This window comes from Equus przewalskii, chromosome 3 (genome assembly GCF_037783145.1).
Source record: "Equus przewalskii isolate Varuska chromosome 3, EquPr2, whole genome shotgun sequence".
NCBI lineage: Eukaryota > Metazoa > Chordata > Mammalia > Perissodactyla > Equidae > Equus > Equus przewalskii.
Window position 1 is genome coordinate 27,660 of NC_091833.1, and position 20,143 is coordinate 47,802.

A 20,143-nucleotide genomic window follows, 5' to 3' on the forward strand; every position below is an offset into this window, starting at 1 on the left:
CGCTGGCTGGCTCGGTGTCTGCGCGCGGGCTTCGTCGCGTCGCAGCTGTGCGCGTGAATCGCTTTTGTCCGCGCCATGGAGTCTGCGCTGATCCGGCGTTTAGCCCCGCGTCTGGGCATCGCCGAGCCCGGTGTGCTGAGGTGAGTCCGGCCGCGCACGCCCCAGCGGCCCTGGCCTGTCCTCAGACGAGGTCCGCGCCTTTCCCGCGCGACAGGCGGCGCCGGAGCCCGACGGGATTTGGCCCTCCTCAGGAAGACCTTCCCGGGCGCGGGCCCCAGGAGGTGGCGGGGGCCGCTGTCGACGTCCCTGGGAACAGCTGGCCCGGTGGGATGCTCGGCGGTGGGAAGGGGCAGAGTCGGAGAACCTGGGGCGCTGCAGATAGTTAGAGAGGGTCAGTTTGCAACGGTGAACCAGACAGGTGGGGTACCAGGCCCCTGGAGGTCGCTGTCCGTGACGGCAGCAACCGCGCGGGAAACAAAAACGGCGGGGTCCCGGGACGGCTGGGAGTGGGGCGCAGCGCGGCCTGGCGGCTGCCTTTAATTAAAAAATCCAGCAACCGCCTCGGAGAGGGTGCCGTTTGTGCTTAGCCCCGAGTGACAGGAGGTGCCAGCCGTGGGAGACGTGGGAGGAGCGGCCGGGCAGACACGGCAGCCTGTGCAAAGGCCCTGAGCGGGGAAGCACATTTCATGGTCCCAGGTTAGAAGTAAAGCCGTTGTAGCTAATGCGTGGAGAGCGGGGCCAGGCCTCGGCGGCCAGCTGGGGGAGGGAAGGGAGCTCTTCTGAAAAGATTTGCAGACAGACCTTCTGGACTCGGTAAGCATTTAGAATAGCGGTTCCCAAAGTGTGGTGCCTGGACCAGCAGCATCAGTATCATCTTGGCACTTGTTAGAAATGCAAATTCTTGGGCCCACCCCAGGCCTACTGATGAGAAACTCTCTGGGGATGGGCTCTAGCAATCTGTTTTCACAAGCCCCGAAGTGCTTGTCCTGTACCTTAGAGAACCACGAATTTTGAGGAAGGGGTAAAAAGGAGCCCTGCCAGTCTCTGTGATAGTTCCTACTTGTTCTGGTAAGAGAAGGACGAAAGAGGACTTGTGTTGTGCAGTAATCAAAGAACTTAACTTTTGCCTAAAAGCGCTTCAACACAGTGGTGTCTGGAGCCAGAGGGCTGGTTCTGTCTTACAGAGCCCTGTCCTGCCCAAGGCTGTGCGTTTCACTGCCAGCCCCACATGAGCTTGCATGGGACTTGGGCTCCGAGTGGAGTCCACCAGGCCGGACTCATTGTTTACCAACATAAACTTCTGGAAAAGAGATTGAGTGGACGTGTTGCCTTATAACCAGGAAAGCAGAGGAGTACTTGCGACTGTCCCAGGTGAAATGTATTGGCCTGTCTGCACATACCACGGAGACCAGCAATGCAGTCATGTGCCTGGACCTTGCGGCTTCCTGTATGGAGTGTCCTTTGGACAGGGTGAGTAGATCCCATTGAACGTCTTAATAATCCAGTTTAACACTAGAGCTTAATCACACATTTTGTTTATTTATTTTTGTTGCAGTAACATTGGTTTATAACATTAGATAAATTTTGGGTGTACATCATTATATTGGGGAGATTACATCATGTTCACCACCGAAGACTAATTGCAATCCATCACCACGCATGAGCCTAATCACCCCTTTTGCCCTCCCCCTCCCCCTGTGGTAACCACCAATCCAATCTCCATTGCTTTGTGTTTCTTTGTCATTTTTATCTTCTATTTATGAGTGAGCTCATATGGTATTTGACTTTCTCCCTCTGAGGTATTTTGCTTAGCATAATACACTCAAGGTCCATCCATGTTGTCACAAATGGCTGGATTTCGTCATTTCTTATGGCTGAGTAGTAGTCCATCGTGTATAAATACCACATCTTCTTTATTCATTCATTCCCTGATGGGCACCTAGGTTGCTTCCAAGTCTTAGCTGTTGTGAATAATGCTGTGATGAACATAGGAGTGCATGTATCTTTATGCATTTGTGTTTTCAAGTTCTTTGGATAAATACCCAGCAGTGGGATAGCTGGATCATATGGTAGATCTATTCTTAATTTTCTGAGGATTCTCCATACTGTTTTCCATAGTGGCTGCACCAGTTTGCACTCCCACCAGCAGTGTACAAGGGTTCCCTTCTCTCCACATCCTGTCCAACATTTGTTATTTCCTGTCCTGTTAATTATAGCCATTCTGACCGGAGTGAGGTGATACCTCACTGTAGTTTTGATTTGCATTTCCCTGATAGCTAATGATGTTGAGCATCTTTTCAGATGTCTGTTGGCCATCCGTATATCTTCTTTGAGGAAATCTCTGTTCAGATCTTTTGCCCATTTTTTAATTGGGTTGTTGGTTTTTTTGTTGTTGAGCTGTATGAGTTCTTTGTATATTTTGGATATTAACCCCTTATCTGATACATGGTTTGCAAATATCTTCTCCCAATTGTTAGGTTGTCTTTTCATTTTGTTGATGGTTTCCTTTGCTGTGCAGAAGCTTTTTTGTTTGATGTAGTCCCATTTGCTCATTTTATCTTTTGTTTCCCTTGCACGGTCAGACATGGTACTTGAAAATATGCTGGTAAGACCGAGGTCAAAGAGCGTCCTGCCTATGTTTTCTTCTAGAATTTTCATGGTTTTGGGTCTAACATTCAAGTCTTTAATCCATTTGAGTTGATTTTGGTGCATGGTGTAAGGGAATGGTCTACTTTCATTCTTTTGCATGTGGCTGTCCACTTCTCCCAACACCATTTATTGAACAGACTCTCCTTTCTCCATCGTATGTTCTTGGCTCCCTTGTGGAATATTAACTGTCCATAAATGTGTGGGTTTATTTCTGGGCTCTCAGTTCTGTTCCATTGATCTGTGTGTCTGTTTTTGTGTCGTTACCATGCTGTTTTGGTTACTATGGCTTTGTAGTATATTTTGAAGTCAGGGAGTGTGTTATCTCCAGCTTTGTTCTTTTTTTCAGGGTTCCTTTGGCTTTTCGGGGTCTTTTGTTGTTCCATATAAATTTTAGGATTCTTTTTTCTATTTCTGTGAAAAATGTTGTTGGAACTTTGATGGGGATTGCATTGAATCAATTGCTTTAGGAAGTATGGACATTTTGACCATGTTAATTCTTCCAATTGAAGAGCATGGAGTATCTTTCCATTTCTTTGTGTCTTCTTCAGTTTCTTTCAACAATGTTTTATAGTTTTCAGTGTACAGATCTTTCGCATCTTTGGTAAAGTTTATTCCTAGCTACTTTATTCTTTTTGTTGCAATTGTAAACGTGATTGTATTCTTAATTTCTCTTTCTGCTACTTTGTTTTTAGTGGATATAAACACAACTGATTTTCGTTCGTTGATTTTGTATTCTGCAACTTTACCGTATTCATTTATTATTTCTAAAAGTTTCTTGGTGGACTCTTTAGAGTTTTCTGTATATAAAATCGTGTCATCTGCAAATAGTGACAGTTTCACTTCTTCCTTTCCAATTTGGATCCCTTTTATTTCATTTTCTTGCCTGACTGCTCTGGCTAGGGCTTCAACTACTATGTTAAATAAGAGTGGTGAAAGTGGGCATCCTTGTCTGGTTCCTGTTCTTAGAGGGATAGCTCTCAGTTTTTCTCCATTGAGAATGATATTAGCTGTGGTTTTGTCACATACGGCCTTTATTATTTTGAGGAACTTTACTTCTATACCCATTTTATTTAGAGTTTTTATCATAAATGGATGCTGTATCTTGTCAGATGCTTTCTCTGCATCTCTTGATGATCATATTATTTTTCTTTTTTCTTTTTTTGAGGAAGATTACCCCTGAGCTAAATGCTACCAATCCTCCTCTTTTTGCTGAGGAAGACTGGCCCTGAGCTGACATCTCTGCCTATCTTCCTCTACTTTCTGTGTGGGATGCCTGCCACAGCATGGCTTGCCAGACGGTGCCATGTCCACATCTGGGATCCGAACTGGCGAACCCCAGGCCACCAAAGCAGAACATGCAAACTTAATGGCTGCACCACTGGGCCAGCCCCGATCATGTAATTTTTATTCTTCATTTTGTTAATGTGGTGTTATCACGTTGATTGATTTGCGGATGTTGAACCATCCCTGCATCCCTGCAATGAAACCCACTTGATCATGGTGTATGATCTTTTTAATGTATTGTATTTGATTTGCTAGTATTTTGTTGAGGATTTTTGCATCAATGTTCATCGGTGATATTGGCCTGTAATTTCCTTTTTTTGTCTTGTCCTTGTCTGGTTTTGGTATTAGGGTAATTTTAGCTTCATAGAATGAGTTAGGAAGCTTTCTCTCCTGTTAAATTTTTTGGAAGAGTTTGAGAAGGATAGGTATTAAGTCTTCTTTGAATGTCTGGTAGAATTCACCAAGGAAGCCATCTGGTCCTGGACTTTTATTTTGGGAGAGGTTTTTGATTACTGTTTGGATCTCCTTACTGGTAATTGGTCTATTCAAATTCTCTACTTCTTCTGGATTCAGTTTTGGAAGGTTGTATGATTCTAAGAATTTATCTATTTCTTCTAGATTATCCAATTTGTTGATTGTATGGCTTTTTGTAGTATTCTCTTATAATCTTTTGTATTTCTAAGGTATCTGTTGTAATTTCTCCTCTTTCATTTCTGATTTTATTCATTTGAGCCTTATCTCTTTTTCTTGGTGAGTCTAGATAAAGGTTTGTCAATTTTATCTTTTCAAGAACCAGCTCTTGGTTTCATTGATTTTTTTTATATTGTTTGTTTAGTCTCTATTTCATTCATTTCTGCTCTGATTTTCATTATTTCCTTCCTTCTACTGATTTTAGGCATTGTGTGTTCTTCTTTTTCCAGCTCCCTTAGGTGCACTGTTCAATTCTTTATTTGAGATTTTTCTTGTTTGTTGAGGTAGGCCTGAATTGCTATAAACTTTCCTCTTAGAACCACTTTTGCTGTGTCCCATAAATTTTGGTGTGTCATATTTTCATTTTTCTCCAGGTATTTTCTGAGTTCTCCTGTGATTTCTTCATTGAGCCAATCATTATTCAGTGACATTTTGTTTTGTCTCCACCTATTTGTGGCTTTTCTGATTTTCTTCCTGTAGTTGATTTCTAGTTTCTTACCATTGCAGTCAGAAAAGATGTTTGGTGTTATTTCAATCTTAAATTTATTGAGACTTGCTTTGTGGCCTGATATGTGATCAATCCTGGAGAATGTTCCATGTGCATTTGAAAAGAATGTGTATTCTGTGGTTTTGGGATGGAATGTTCTATATATATCCACTAAGTCCATCTGGTCTAATGTGTCATTTAAGGTCAGTGTTTCCTTATTGATCTGTTTGGATGATCTAGCCATTGGTATAACTGCAGTGTTAAAGTCCCTTGCTATTACTGTGTTACTATTACTCCTTTTATATTTCTTAATAATTGCTTTATATATTTGGGTGCTCCTATTTTGGATGTATAGATACTTACAAGTGTTATATCGTCTTGTTGGATTTTTCCCTTTATCGTTATGTAGTGCCCGTCTTTGTCTCTTGTTACAGTTTTTGTTTTAAAGTCTATTTTGTCTGATATAAGTATTACTACCCCCGCTTTGTTTTCTTTGCCATTTGCATGGAGTATCTTTTTCCATCCCTTCACTTTCAGTTTGTGAGTGTCTTTATCTCTGAAGTGTGTCTCTTGTATGCAGCATATATATGGGTCTTGTTTTTTTATCCAATCGGCCACCCTATGCCTTTTGATTGGAGCATTTAGTCCATTGATATTTAAAGTAGCTATTGATAAGTATGTACTTATTGCCATTTTGTTACCTTTTTACTGGGTGTTTTAGTAGTTCTTCTCTGTTCCTTTCTTTTACTCTCTTCCTTCGTGATTTGATGGTTTTCTTTAGTATTATGTTTGGGTTCCTTTCTCTTAATTTTTTGTATGTTTATTATAGCTTTCTGGTCTGTGATTACCATGAGGTTTATATATAATAACCTAAAAGCATAGCAGTTTGTTAAGTTGCTGGTCTCTTTAGTTTGATCTCTTGCTAAAAGCTCTACTCTTTTTTTTTTTTTTTTTTTGAGGAAGATTAGCCCTGAGCTAACATCTGCTGCCAATCCTCCTCTTTTTGCCAAGGAAGACTGGCCCTGAGCTAACATCCATGCCCATCTTTCTCTACTTTATATGTAGGATGCCTACCACAGCATGGCCTGACAAGCCTTGCATAGGTCCGCACCTGGGATCCAAACTGGCGAATCCCGGGCTGCCAAAGCAGAACATATGAACTTAACCGCTGCACCACCAGGCCAGTCCCAAAAGCTCTACTGTTTTCCTCACCTCCTCCAACATTTTATGTTTTTGATAGCATATCTAGCCTCTTTGTGTGTGTGTGTATCCATTACCCTCTTATCGTGGAAATAGGTAATTTTAGTACTTTTGTCTTTTGACCTTCATATTATCTTCAGAGGTGGTTGATCTGCTACCTTTACTGTATTTTTGCCTTTACCAGTGATTTTATTGCCCTTTTTTTTTTTGATAATTTTCTTATTCCTGTTTGTAGTCTTGTCTTTCCCACTTAAATACATCCCTTTAACATTTCTTGTAAGATTGGGTTCTTGGTGATAAAATCCTTTAGTTTTTGCTTGTCTGGGAAACTCTTTATCTCTCCTGCCATTCTGAATGATAACCTTGCCAGGTAGAGTATTCTTGGCTGTAGGTTTTCTCCTTTCAGCAATTTAAATATATCATGCCACTTCCTTCTATCCTGTAAGGTTTCTGCTGAGAAGTCAGCTGATAGTCTTATGGAGTTTCCTCTGTATGTAACTTGTTGTCCTTCTCTTGTGGCTTTTAGGTTTCTGTTTAATTCTTGACATTTTAATTATAATGTGTCTTGGTGTGGGCCTCTTTTGGTTTATCTTGTTTGGTGCTTTCTATGCTTCCTGTACTTGGATGTCTGTTTCCTTCTATAGGTTAGGAAAGTTTTCAGCTGTTATTTCTTCAAATAGAGTCTCTTCCCCTTTGTCTCTCTCTTCTCCTGGGACACCTATAACACAGATATTAATACACTTGATGTTGTTCCAGAGGTCCCTTCAACTGTTTCGTGCTTTTTAATTCTTTTTTTTTCATCTGTTCACCTTGAGTGATTTCCTTTAGTCTTTCTTTCCAGCTTGCTGATTCGTTCTTCTGTATCATTTACAGTGCTATTGAATCCCTCTAGTGAATTTTTCGTTTCCAGTATTGTATTCCTTATTTCTGACTCGTTCTTTTTTATATTTTCCAATTCTTTGTTGAAGTTCTCTCTAAGTTCATCCATTCTTCTCCTAAGATCAGTGAGCATCCTTATGGCTTTTTTTTTAACTCTTTGTCAGGTAGATTGTTTATTTCTGTTTTGTTTAGTTTTTTATCTGCGGTTTTATCCTGGTCCCTTACTTGGAACGTATTCTTTTGCCTCCTCATTTTGCCTCTTACACTGTGCTTATATCTATGTATTAGGTAGGTCACCTACATCTTCTGATCTCAGAGAGGTGGCCTTATGTAAGAGATGCCTTATGAGGCCCAGCAGTGTTCTTTCCTCTCATCACCAGTTCCAAATGTTCTAGGGGTGTCCCCTGTGTGGGCTATGTGTGTCCTTTTGTTAGGGTTGCTCTTGCTGCAGGTGCCTGGAGAGGCTAGGCTGTCCCCCTGACTGGCTGGTTCTAATGCTCAGCTACAAGTGGCTGCTGTGTACCCATCAGTCACTTTATTGGGCATGGGGAGCCCCAGCACAGTTAGCTGCAAGGTCTAATAGCACATTCCTGTTGCAGTTTTTCTGTTAAGTGAGTAGGCCTCCAGCATGACTGTTTGCTAGGCTCAGGGGCTTACAATTCCTGTAGGCGTCTGGCCTACAAGGCTGTCATTAGCTCTCAGGATTGCAGCTGCTTGAGGCTGATCCCCTGGTGGCTATTTGAGAAGCACAAGTCTGCTGCAGTTGACAAGCCCCACTGCCCACTGGGCCACACACACCATCAACACAGTCCTGGCCCATGTGTGCACCCCAATCCCCTGAAGCAGACCCAGTCACCCCATTGCAGAGGCCCCAAACACTCCCACCTGCTCCTCACACATGCCCTGACCTGCAAAGGCGGACCCACTCATCTGGCTGCAGAGGATCCAGGCACCCTGCCTATGCAGGCCACAAGTTGCCTGAGGGCTTGCTGTTGGGTGGGGCCAGTCCCTAGGGTGGGCTGCTGGCCCTGGCTGAGCTGGGTTAAATTGGTGCTCTAGAGGGTGGGGCAGACCCTGGGCTACCAGGCCAGGGGAAGAATTCCAATGACGTCTGCCAGTGTCTGTGTCAGCATGCTTGTACTAGGTCACAATAATGGCTGTCACCAATGTCTCAGTCCCTGGAGAGGTCTTAGCTCTTACCAAGATGCACCCAGAGCCTATCAGGTGAGTCTCTTTTCAAGAAAGGACTGTGCACCTTTTTTTCTGGTAATTTTAGGTTGCTTTCCAAAACAGGTGAATTTGTGCGTGGGCCCTATAAGACCCAGCTTTTTTTCACTTTTGTCCAATAGCTTTTCTGGGGGCATGCCCTGTTGTTAATAGCCAGCAAAGCCAGGTATTATGACACTTGTCTACGTTATGATGAGTCCAAAAGAGACTTACTGTGGTAATGCTCCCTGCTCAGATCCCCCACTCCTCCAGAGAAGGCTGCGTGCCTTAGGATTGCTCCTGGCCGGCCATGAAGCACTGCAGCTTGTGAAGGTGGCTTTTTTTCTCTTCAGAAGGAATTTCTGCCTCTTCCACCTCAGTTGGATCTGTCCCTTGTTGCAGGAGTTCTTTTTATCCAGTTTTCACTTCTCTCTCAGGGGTAATTGTTCCAAGAGTAGTTGTAGATTGGTTGTGTCTGTGAGAGGAGGTGAGTTCAGAGTCCGCCTACACTGCCATCTTGACACCAACCTCCAGTCATACATTTTAATTTCTGGTTGGATTAGACCCTGTCAAAACTCTTGTGTTTTAGAATTTTCCTGGCTATTATCATATGTTATTATTTTAGATGAATTTTAAAACCATTTTGTTGAGTTGGAGAAAAGAGTTTTGCAGCATTCGTTTTACTCGTTACTGTCTAGTTTCCCTGGCCATGTCTTTCTTTACTCAAAGCTATCTTCCATGTTGCTGCTAGCATCATCCTCCTAAAGCAGATACTTTAAAGTTCATGTATATTTTTCTTCCTTTGTCACAGTGGTTGCAAGCACAAGCTATGGAGTCTGGAAGATTCACATGTTGAGACCAAATCTCAACAGCACCAGTTACTTAGCTCTGTGAACCTCCAGTTTCCCCATCCATAAAGTGGGGATTAGAACATCCATTTCACTGGATTATTGTGAGAGTTAAACAATATACTGTATGTACATGCTTAACGCAGCACTTGTCACATAATGATGCACTAATTAAATGGTGTTGTTAAAAACACCATTGGCTCCCCATTACCATCAAACTGTCCAGCCTTTCTTGAATGCTAACCTCAAGCTACACTATTCACTTAACAAACCATGCATTTCAGTGACTGATGGCTTTGTAAATGCAACAACTTTTTTTTTTTTAACCTGGAATGCTCTTCCGGCCAGCTGCTATTTGTCTTACATGACCCTGCCTTCCTGTTACATCCTTTATGAAGCTTTCTCTGACTCTCCCAGGCAGAGTGGATTTCCCTGTTACTGGTCCTCCTGTTTCTCTCCCAGTTTCCCTCTCCTCTCCCTTTCCCTCCTCCACACATTCACCCTCCCCACCCCTCCCCCACTCCTTTCCTCCTTCCTTTTCCCAATGAACTGTATGTTGGCACTTTTGTTGCAAAACAGGTGACCATCTATGCGTCTCCTGTTTTTTTACTCACAGCTTGGCTGTAGTACACTATGTTGTTTTTTAAATTATCCATGGAGATGCATGACTGCCTTTCTAAAGTATGAGCTCCTTGAGAGCAATATTTGACTCTGCCTGACATGATTACTGATTTTTGACTGAATGAAGCTCAGCTGTTAGGTAGAGGGACTTGTCACAAAATTAATTTATTTTAAAAAGTTGACTCATTAAACAAGTGTTTAAGGGCACTGTTGTATAGAATCTATGATATTTATGATTCGTGTGTATTTTTTCTTTTCAAGGCTTATTTAATTAAACTTTCTGGTTTGAACAAGAAGGTCTATCAGAGCTGTCTTAAATCTTTTGAATGTTTACTGGGCCTGAATTCAAATATTGGGATGAGAGACCTGGCTGTACAGTTTAGCTGTACAGAAGCAGTGAACATGGCTTCAAAGATACTGCAAAGGTATGAGGCATGAAGAACCTTAACTGAAAACTTATACTGATACATAAAATTATTCAATGTCCTGTTAATTTTTAGTTTTAAAAAAATAACATGCTGAAGTGACAGAGTGCATATGTCATGCATTTAAATAGCTTATAATTTCTAATTTTCATTTCAGTCCTTTTGAAATAATATTTTCTAACAATTCCACAAACGCTGCTTTCCCTCAGCTATGAGTCCAGTCTTCCACAAACACAGCAAGTGGATCTTGACTTATCCAGGCCACTTTTCACCACGGCTGCACTACTCTCGGCATGCAAGTGAGTGCCTTTTAACCTTCAGAAAAGTCCACAATTTACAAATAGATTTCTCATTCCCAAAGAATACTTCTAATTAGTTTATTTCAACTCGGAGCATCTTTTCTCATAAAAAATAACATTTGGAATAGTGGCCGAGTGACCAGATTCTGAGTTTACCTCACAATATAGCTGACAACTTGGATCTAGTGTTGCCAGAAGTCCACTTGCCAAGTGGAAGCCATATACGTGAGTTGGGTATTCTGATTTCAGGGTCTACCTTTTATAAGTGATGAAATCTGTCATTAAAACAGTGGTCGTTTGTGATTTTCCAGTCATTTTTTTTTTTTTTTGAAAAGTACTGATCACAACTGTTTTTAAAGTAGTTTATAAACATCTCAGTGATAAATTCTTACATCTGAATCTTAAAATTTTGGGTTATCTATGTATGTACTGAAATGTTACCCTGGAAATATTAGCAATTGTTACCTCTGTCTAAAGGTGTCTTGTTTTATCTTACTGGAAAACTCTTTAGAAAACAAAATGTAGTTGGCCCTTAAATAATAGGTTTCTTACTACCCAGCCACTAATTCTGGTGTGTTTGGCTCTATTAGCTACATACCTAGGAGCAATTAATTGACATTAATCGAAAATGTCCCTTCAACAAAGGTATGTGTATACGGGGAGGGAGTATGACTGCTATTGTAGAAAACGATATTGACAAGTAATTCCACTTTTGAAACTAAATTACACTAGCAAAGTAAGGTTTGAATGGGTCTGTTATCCTAAATAAGAAGTTTGTTTTGTATTTTTCATTGGTGGTTGTGGTGGAGTTTATTAGGAGAGGTTTTTGGTGAGGAGACGGTGGTTTACATTCCTGTAGTATAAATGGAAGCACCATGGGTTAAAGTGAGTTGAACAATTAAAAGTGCTATGATTGTCATTCAACAAATTAGTAACATCTGAGATTTACTAAGAAAAAGTTGTATAAGGCATGAAGCACCATAGCAAATGTCTTTTATGTGCATCATTTGTTACATAACAGATCCCATGTGCATTTTTGACTCTCTCAATCTAATAAACAACTAAATAAATAGCTTTAAAAGGCTGATTTTCATGGTTGTAGCTAATGGCATATGTTTGAAATAAAGGGAAAACTAGACAGTTGGGTTCTTCATAAAGCATGGTGGGAAGAAAGTGGACAATCTGGTTGACCAGAGAAGATAACTACTGGTCTTACAAACCGTAATTTATCAAATTATTTTGTAGGCTTCTAAAGCTAAAGGTGGATAAAAATAAAATGGTAGCCACATCTGGTGTAAAAAAAGCCATATTTGATCGACTTTGTAAACAATTAGAGAAGATTGGGCAGCTGATGGACAGTGAGTATTCATTCTTATTTCAAGAATGTATATTTGAAAATGTAAACCTTCTGGTAAAAGTCTGATATTTCCAAACTTGCAAAATGGCTTCTTTCTGAATTCTGTATTTAATGTGGACCAGAAAAGTTTTAGAAAATTATTTTTTCTATCTTTCAATAAAGTTGCTTAATAACTTTTAAAAACCTGTTATTCTATGAATCCATGCCTGGAAAATAGATTCTCTTTTAACATGCTCTAATGTTAAATGCCACCCTCCACATGCATACGTTGGAACAGAGGTGAGTCTCCAGTCTGACAAGAGACGCCAAAGGGAAGAGCAAGAGCATGTGCCTTCTCCTTATTCTAGTATTGGTCAGTCAAGGTATCTGATTTTTATTTGTGATCCAAAATATGCCCAAATACTAAAATTGAGGATAGGGGAAAATTAACCTGATGACATTTTTTTTTCCTTAAAGGAGCGCCTAGAGATTCAGTTACTTCACCACAGAAGAAAAAGATGATGATGGTTGAACCTCCAGCAGAAGGTAAGGCGTGCTAACACTGGACAGACACTGAAGTCAGTGCAATGGATCAGTGTAGCGTGGGTTTAATACAGTATTGCTTTAGCAGCTTACCTGACAAGGATCTTAATAAATCCTGACAATTAATCATTGGATAAGACCAGTTTTCCAAGCTGTCATTTACAGAAGTTAGCAGAAGTATTGTATAATTCAGTACACATCTGAAGCCCAACTGCTTATCTTCAAATCCTGCTTTACCGCCTACTGGCTGTGTGATTTTAGGAAAGTCACTTAATTTCTGTGAGCCTCAATTTCCTAATCTTTAAAATGTGATTAATATTGGCACCTACTTCAAAGAATTGCATTGAGGGTTAACTGACATAATACTATTAAACTACTTGGTTCAGTGCCTGTCAAGCACAAGATAGGTGCTTGATGAACGCTCCCTGTTAGCAGGATGTCTTGGAATGCTTGGAGTATGAGAGAGAGCAAAAAACTGACGTGTTACCTGCTGTTTCCACTTTTCATTTCGGTATCTTATTCCCTATTACCTTAATTAATTAAAGTAGACACTTTAAACAAGTTTCCTTTTTTATTACTTCATTTATAAACATAAGAATTTTGAAAGACTTTTGAAAAATTTTTTCACAGAAACAGAGAAGGTGGTAGAGATCCCACATAAACCTCAGAAAGATGAAGATCTGACACAGGATTATGAAGAGTGGAAAAGGAAAATTTTGGAAAATGCTGCCAGAGCACGAAAGGCTCCCGCAGAGTGACCTCTTCCAGACCGCCATGTGCTATAAACCCACAGTACGTCCGCCTCCTCAACAAGGACATGAGGGTTTTGGAATCTGTTTCAACTTTTAGAGCTAGGATCCTGACTATTGCCTTAATAGCAAAGAAGCCAGCCCGGGGCTGAGTTTTGGGCAGCAGGCTGCCCCTGAGGTGGGCAACAGATCCATTAGATCAGTCATTTTGGTGTAGCCTTGGCTCCCCACAGGTCTGCACTGTCCTACAAAATGGAATTGGAGTCATTTTGCTCTTTTGTTTTAAGCAAAAAACAGTCCCTTGTCCTATCCAAAATATAAAATTCAGGCTGAATGGAGTCTTAGGGATTTTACTTAGGTTTTTGTGTAAGTTGCTTGGTTTGACGAAATCAATATATGGTACAGTCTAAGTTAATAAATGTTATTTTTATATGCATTCAAGTTGCCCTTGTCATCAGTTTTGGGGGAATCCTTGCTATTTCAAAAGCTGTCTACTCTAGCAGGAAAAAAGCCCCAAGTGCTGCACACTGAACCATACTGTTCCCTGGAGCACAGACTCTTGTCAGACTTCCTGAGCTTAACCCTGGTTAGCCACTTAGCACCTGTGACACCTTGAGCAAATTAATTAACTTCTTCATGCCTTATCTGTAATAGGACTAAAAACAGTGTCTACCTCATAGAATAATTTGGAGCAGCATCTGAGCTAATACATGTAAAGCATTTAACACAGAACCTGGTATAAGTATTTAGTAAATATTCGAATAGAGAGAGAAATTCCTATATAGCGGTCTCACATAATGAAGTATAATTAGCATTAACATCATTAAAAAATCAAATGGACCAAGGTTTATTTTCTTTGATATCCACATACTGAAAAACATAACCTTATAAAATACTGCTTATTTTAAAACTATGGGAAAGGGTCTTCTATGGAAGATAAGAAGTTGCTATGGGCTCTAAGGCATCGTGCCAGACATGATTTTAACTAAAATAAAGAATACATAATCTAATTAAATATTTCCATGAAGAATGCAATAAAGTGATTACATCCAAATTTTAAAAACCTTTCAGAATGGTATCACTAATACTAGTTGTTGCCTTTTATCTGCTATAAGTAAGGCATAATACCTGCTGCATAGACCTGAGTGCTAAAGGAGTGATTTCTTTTTTCTTTTTTTAAAGATTTTATTTTTTTCCTTTTTCTCCCCAACCCCCCCCCCCTCCCCCCGCCCCGGGTACATAGTTGTATATTCTTCATTGTGGGTCCTCTGGTTGTGGCATGTGGGACGCTGCCTCAGCGTGGCTTGATGAGCAGTGCCGTGTCTGCCCCCAGGATTCGAACGAACGAAACACTGGGCCGCCTGCAGCAGAGCGCGCAAACTTAACCACTTGGCCACAGGGCCAGCCCCCTAAAGGAGTGATTTCTTTTTCCTCTGCCCGTTTTATGTCTAGATGCTTAGTAGGCTAAGGCTGAAGAAATGCCACAATCAAATTGTTCCCAACACAGGAGAATGTCTGCCAGCCCTGTGGTAGAGGGGAATGACTCTGAGCTTTGGAACCACACACATACACTGGTCCTTAAATTCTGACTCTGCCACTTACACCCTAAGGAAATTTCAAAACCTTAAAGAGCCTCAGTTTCCGCATTTATAAAATGGAGATATTTATCTACCTTGTGAGGATTAAAGGTAATATTTATGAAGTGCATGGCACTTAGAAGGCATTCACTAAACAGGGGTTCTTGTTAGTACTTTGATCTAAAATGGATAAGTGAGTCTTTTCCTCATTTATTTTAAGAAGGTGTATAATTTGTTTTTATTTGGTGCCAAGATTTAAATTTTTAGCTTTGGGTCAAAAGCCATCTACTCATCACCAGGTAAAATTAAGCACATTCGCTTTTTCTTTAATTGTAAAATATACGTGAAATTTACCATCTTAACTATTTGTAAGTGTACAGTCAGTAGTGTTAAGTACATTCACATTGTTATGCAACCAATCTCAGGAACTCTTCATCTCATGTAGCTGACTGTACCCATTAAACTCATTAAGCTCCCATTTCCCCGTCTTCCAGACCCTGGTAACATCTATTCTAGTTTCTGTCTCTATGAATTTGACTACTGTAGGTACCTCATGTAAGTGGAATCAGTCTTTTTGTGACTGGTTTATTTCACTTAGCATAATGTCCTTAAGCTTCATTCGTGTTGTAACGTGTCAGAATTTCCTTCCTTTTTAAGGCTAAATAATATTCCATGTACAAATATAACACATTATGTTTATCCATTCATCTGTCAGTGGACACCTGAATTGCTTCCACCTTTTAGCTATTGTGAATAATGCTGCTGTGAACATGGATGTACAAATATTTCTTTGAAACTCTGCTTTCAGTTCTTGTGGATATATGCCCAGAAGCGGGATTTGCTAGATCATATGCTAATTCTATTTTTAAATTTTTTAGGAACCACCATACTATTTTCCATAGCAGCTCCACCATATAACATTCCCACCAACAGTACACAAGCGTTTTCTCCACAATTTCTGCACATCCTCGCCAACATTTATCTTTTGGACACTTTTGTTATTTTCTGATTTTGTTTTTTGGAGGAAGATTAGCCCTGAGCTAACCACTGTCAATCCTCCTCTTTTTGCAAAGGAAGGCTGGCCCTGAGCTAACATCCGTGCCCGTCTTCCTCTACTTTATACGTGGGACGCCTACCACAGCATGGCTTGCCAAGCGGTGCCATGTCCAAACCGGGATCTGAACCGGCGAACCCTGGGCCGCCGAAGTGGAACATGCACACCTAACTGCTGCACCACCAGGCCGGCCCCCTATTTTCTGATTTTTTGATAGTAGTCATCCTCATGGGTGTGAGGTGGTATCTCATTGTGGTTTTGATTTGCATTTCCCTAGTGAATAGTAAGCACTTTTTCAAATGCTGTTGGCCATTTGTATATCTTCTATGGAAAATGTTTATTCAAGTCTTTTGTCCATTTTTGAATCAGACTGTTTTGTTGTTGAGTTGTAGGAGTTATATAGTCTAGATATTAACCTCTTATCACATATATGATTTGCAAATATTTTCTCCCATTTATTAATTTGTCTTTTCACTGCTGAGTCCATGAGAATAAATATAAGTACTATTTGTGACTTTCTTTTCCCTTTATACCTTAAAAGCAGGTCATGGTAATTATTTTGAGGATCTGGAACGTAGTAGGTACTTGTTTATTTCTTAAATTAGTTGGGGAGTGGGGGATTGCCTTAAAGCAACCTTATCCAAATGCCCTCCTAGGGCAGGAATTCTTGCTATAACAATTTTCCATCACATTCACACTCCGAGGGATGGGAGCTTACTACTTAGTGAGTCTGCTGTTTCAGAACTGTTCTAAAGACTTTTTGGAAGCTCAGTTCTTTAAGCTCATGGTTTATTTAACTGATTTAAAAAACTTTTTTATCATGAAAGTTTTCAAATATATACAACAGTAAAGAGGACAGTATGATGAAAGCACACATGGATCACCTAGACCCAACAGTTAACAAGATTTTGCCACACTTGCTTAACTATATCTCCTTTTCTCCTGAAGTCATTTAACCTACATTATAACCACATTGCCATTATCATACCTCACAAAATTAATAGAAATTCTTTCTATCATCAAGTATGCAATTTAGAATGATATATCCGCGGGATGTCTCTAAAACATCTTTTTATTGTTTGTGTGCTCCAATCAGGGTCAAAACAAAGTCCATACTTGATATTGGGTTGCTAATTTTTACTTATAAAAGCAATACATGCTCATGTAAAAAAAAATTCAAATGATTCAGAAAGTTTATAAAGTGAAAAGCGGAATTCCCCCTCCCCATCACCCACTTTCCACACCCCACTGTTAAGCTTCTTGTATATCCTAGAACATTTCAATGCACATATAAGCATGTATCTCTCCACAAACGGGACAATGCCATGTGTATGGTTTATAATTTTTTGTAATGAAAAGATGGTTGTCGGCACATCTAGGTCTATCTCTAACAGCTGCAAGTTATTACCCTAAACGGATGTGGCAAAAGTTATTGGACTAAACCCATACTGATAGGCATATATGTAAGTTGGTTTCATTGGGCCGTTAGCAGCAGTGCTACAGTGAACATCATTTTGCATGAATCTCTGTCCACTTGTTCCATTATTGCTGAGGAATGAATTTCTAGAAATGGAATTGCTGGGTGATAGTGTGGGCATGACTTTTATTGGGATACCTATCTGTCAAAAGTGGAAGAATTCTATTTTCCCCATACCCTCATCAATCTGATAGGTGAAAAAAGTGGGTCCTGACTACGTTTTAGAGTTTCTCTGCCCCACAATTTCCAATGACTGTTCATACAAATGGAAAAGTCCCTTTAGAAATAGTTGATACCGGCACAGTTGCAATCTAAAAATTTTTTGAGCTAAGTACACACCAGCAAAGTAGAGAACTAAAAATATCCAGAAAGTTGAAGCTTCATAAAAGCTCCCTTGAAATTTCAGATAAAGGAGGCTGAAATCCACATTACCAGTCAATTGTGTGGGTCTGACCCAAACAAACCCCTCAAGGGGGCTTTGGAAAGAAGTTGTTTCTCTAGGTAAAGAATAACAGCATATAGGGAAAAAAGAAAATTTGATAAGAAGATTCTCCCTGTATCTGCCCTGTCCAGGGGAAGCTACTAACCACATGTGGCCATTAAGCACTTAAAATGTGGCTAATGCAGTTGCAGGACTGAACTTCTAATTTTATTTAATTTTAATTAAATGTAAAAATGGACACAATTCAATTAGAAAACACTTAAGATGTTTTGAACTTGAGTATGTGAGTATATCTTTCTACAGTAAATTATATGAAATCTAAGTATAAATTAAGTATGTCTCATGAAAACCTAGCATCTGAATTGAAATGTATTTTAACTAAAATACACACGAGATTTTGGAGACTTAGTATGAAAAAAAGAATTTAAAATATCAATAATTTTTATGTTGATTATATATTGAAATAATGTTTTTTATTTATTGTGTTAAATCATTAAAATTAATTTAACCAGGGTTTTTTTAGAGGAGCTATTGGAAATCTTTAAATTATGTATATGGCTCATATTATATTTGTCAGACAGTGCTGCTCTAGATTGGGATAACTAACCATACATTTTTCTGGAGAGAAGATTCATAGCATTCCCAAGAATCTGAAGGCTCAGGGAGAGTAGGAATCGCCCTACTAGGTAGAACTATATTTCTCTACCTTCTTCTGGAGGCTGCCCTCAGAACTTTTTAAGAGGATTAACTGATGCTTTAAAATGAAGCATTTTATAAATCACTGTTCCTCTCTCATGACAGGGACAGTCCCAGCAGCCATCTCTTCTGACGTTCATTGACTCACTGGCCAGTTTGGAGCAGGCCTGGCCGTGCTGGTCCTGAAAATCTTAGCTCCTGACAAGGGTTTGTTCTCCAGAGGAAAGTGACCACATGAGAACTGCAGCAGCGGGATTAGCCTCTCCACCTTCTGCCTCCCTCCCCACACCCATGTCCTCTGCCCAAAAAAAGGTCTATATTTGGACAAAAATCCTGAAAAGCTGTGCAATTGTTGCATGGCTAGTTAAAAGTAAGTACTCCAACTAAAACTGCTGACCTGAGAAGGTTGTGAGAATAGCACAAAAATCAGGTTAGAAGGGAGGAAGTTAAAAGAATTGCTTACTTTCTCATAATAAAGCACTCTGTGTTAATCATTTTATGTTAGTTAAATGACAACATTGAAAGTGGTTATCCTTAATGAAGAAGTTGGAGAGCAGTTTTCCTTTATTGTCTCATGATGTTTCATTCTGTTTCTCCCAGAAAGCTGAATATCATTACATTCTTATCTCTCTTTCACATATTGCATATCAGTTTCCAGACTTCCTAGACTGTAGATTCATAACTGAGGAAGGGGATCAGGAGAGAGACTGCCAATATCAGGACAGGGCAGAATTAGGAAAGGGTGGAGGTGTGTATAGATTTTAACAGCACATTCGAAATGATCATTGTTGTGATTTAGCCATGACACTTGGTATACTTTGAAATTTCAAACACTATTAAAGGATGCACATTTTGATCCTCAAAAAGGAGCACAAGTAAAAACAAGTTTGAGGATCACTGCCCTAAATCCACGTTGCTTTACACAACAGTGGAGTAGCACAATAAAACGTCAGCTCACACTTGAGCAAATCAAAACTCTAGGAATTCTTTGTACTGGAAGAGATAATTCTGAATAACGTGCCCCTATGTAATAGTCTATTGAGCTCTTTAATCCAAGTGTGTCTAGAATTTAAACTTAACAGATGCAAAGTAAAAGCTTTTCTACCTACCTAAAGCGTGCCTACACTTACCGCCAAAAGTAGGGATACTTGAAAAGTCAACACAGCACTTCAGCTTAGTGATCTTATAAGGCAGAAAAAAGCTCTTAGGTCACTTTCCTTACAGCCACTTTTCACCCACAATTCTGGAAGGCAACAGCCGTAACCTTTTTTTACAAAATAAGTGGAATCAACATCAGTAAAAGGCCAGATGATTTAAAATCTTGAGTCATCACTTCACCACCGGTCTCAATAATTGCTGGGCCCGTGGGGGCAGCAACGTTGAGGATTAGGGACAAGTTGGAAATTTCCTTAATCTGTTGGCAGCAGTCACCACATAGAAGTGTTTCTTGAGGTAAGGAGAGAAAAAGAGGAAAAAAGCATATTTTTAGACCAATTGTTTTAAGAAGAAACAATAAAAGGACTTAAGCAAGTTTAGCCACTTGGGTTTGTTTAAAACTGATAACCTAAAGGGGAGAACAAGATTCTAGCAAAATCGGGGTGGAACAGTTAGAGGACTTTCAGGGGCATGTTTGGAGCAAGTATGAAATGAGAACTGTCACCTGCCGTTTCACATAGGAAAC

At 40.0% G+C, this 20,143-nt stretch overlaps 2 protein-coding genes across 16 annotated transcripts in view; one reads left to right on the forward strand and one right to left on the reverse strand.

Moving 5' to 3' along the window:
• Window positions 1-2: 2 nt before the first annotated feature.
• On the forward strand, window positions 3-19,024 carry ORC6 (origin recognition complex subunit 6). Of its 7 annotated transcripts, XR_011538399.1 has the most exons (9): window positions 3-140; window positions 1,341-1,470; window positions 10,126-10,289; window positions 10,499-10,588; window positions 11,834-11,946; window positions 12,223-12,307; window positions 12,402-12,470; window positions 13,098-13,259; window positions 18,568-19,024. XR_011538399.1 is itself a non-coding variant. In XM_070613540.1 (8 exons), the coding sequence occupies exons 1-7, from the start codon at window positions 76-78 to the stop codon at window positions 13,223-13,225; spliced, it is 759 nt and encodes a 252-aa protein (XP_070469641.1). In that variant the 5' UTR covers window positions 3-75; the 3' UTR covers window positions 13,226-13,259; window positions 18,568-19,024. The 7 variants fall into 7 exon arrangements, 5 of the variants coding, with proteins under 5 accessions (XP_070469641.1, XP_008505391.1, XP_070469642.1 ...); XR_011538398.1 differs by lacking the exon at window positions 18,568-19,024 and having other exon boundaries at window positions 13,098-13,652; XM_070613540.1 differs by lacking the exon at window positions 12,223-12,307.
• MYLK3 (myosin light chain kinase 3) overlaps window positions 16,620-20,143 on the reverse strand; it is a 76,063-nt gene continuing 72,539 nt past the window's right edge. For 8 of the 9 annotated variants that reach the window (XM_070613531.1, XM_070613532.1, XM_070613533.1 and 5 more), the window contains exon 13: window positions 16,620-19,908. In XM_070613531.1, the coding sequence (XP_070469632.1) occupies window positions 19,849-19,908 (60 nt within the window). In that variant the 3' untranslated portion in view covers window positions 16,620-19,848. The remainder of the gene's footprint in view (window positions 19,909-20,143) is intronic. The other variant, XM_070613528.1, reaches the window with a different exon arrangement.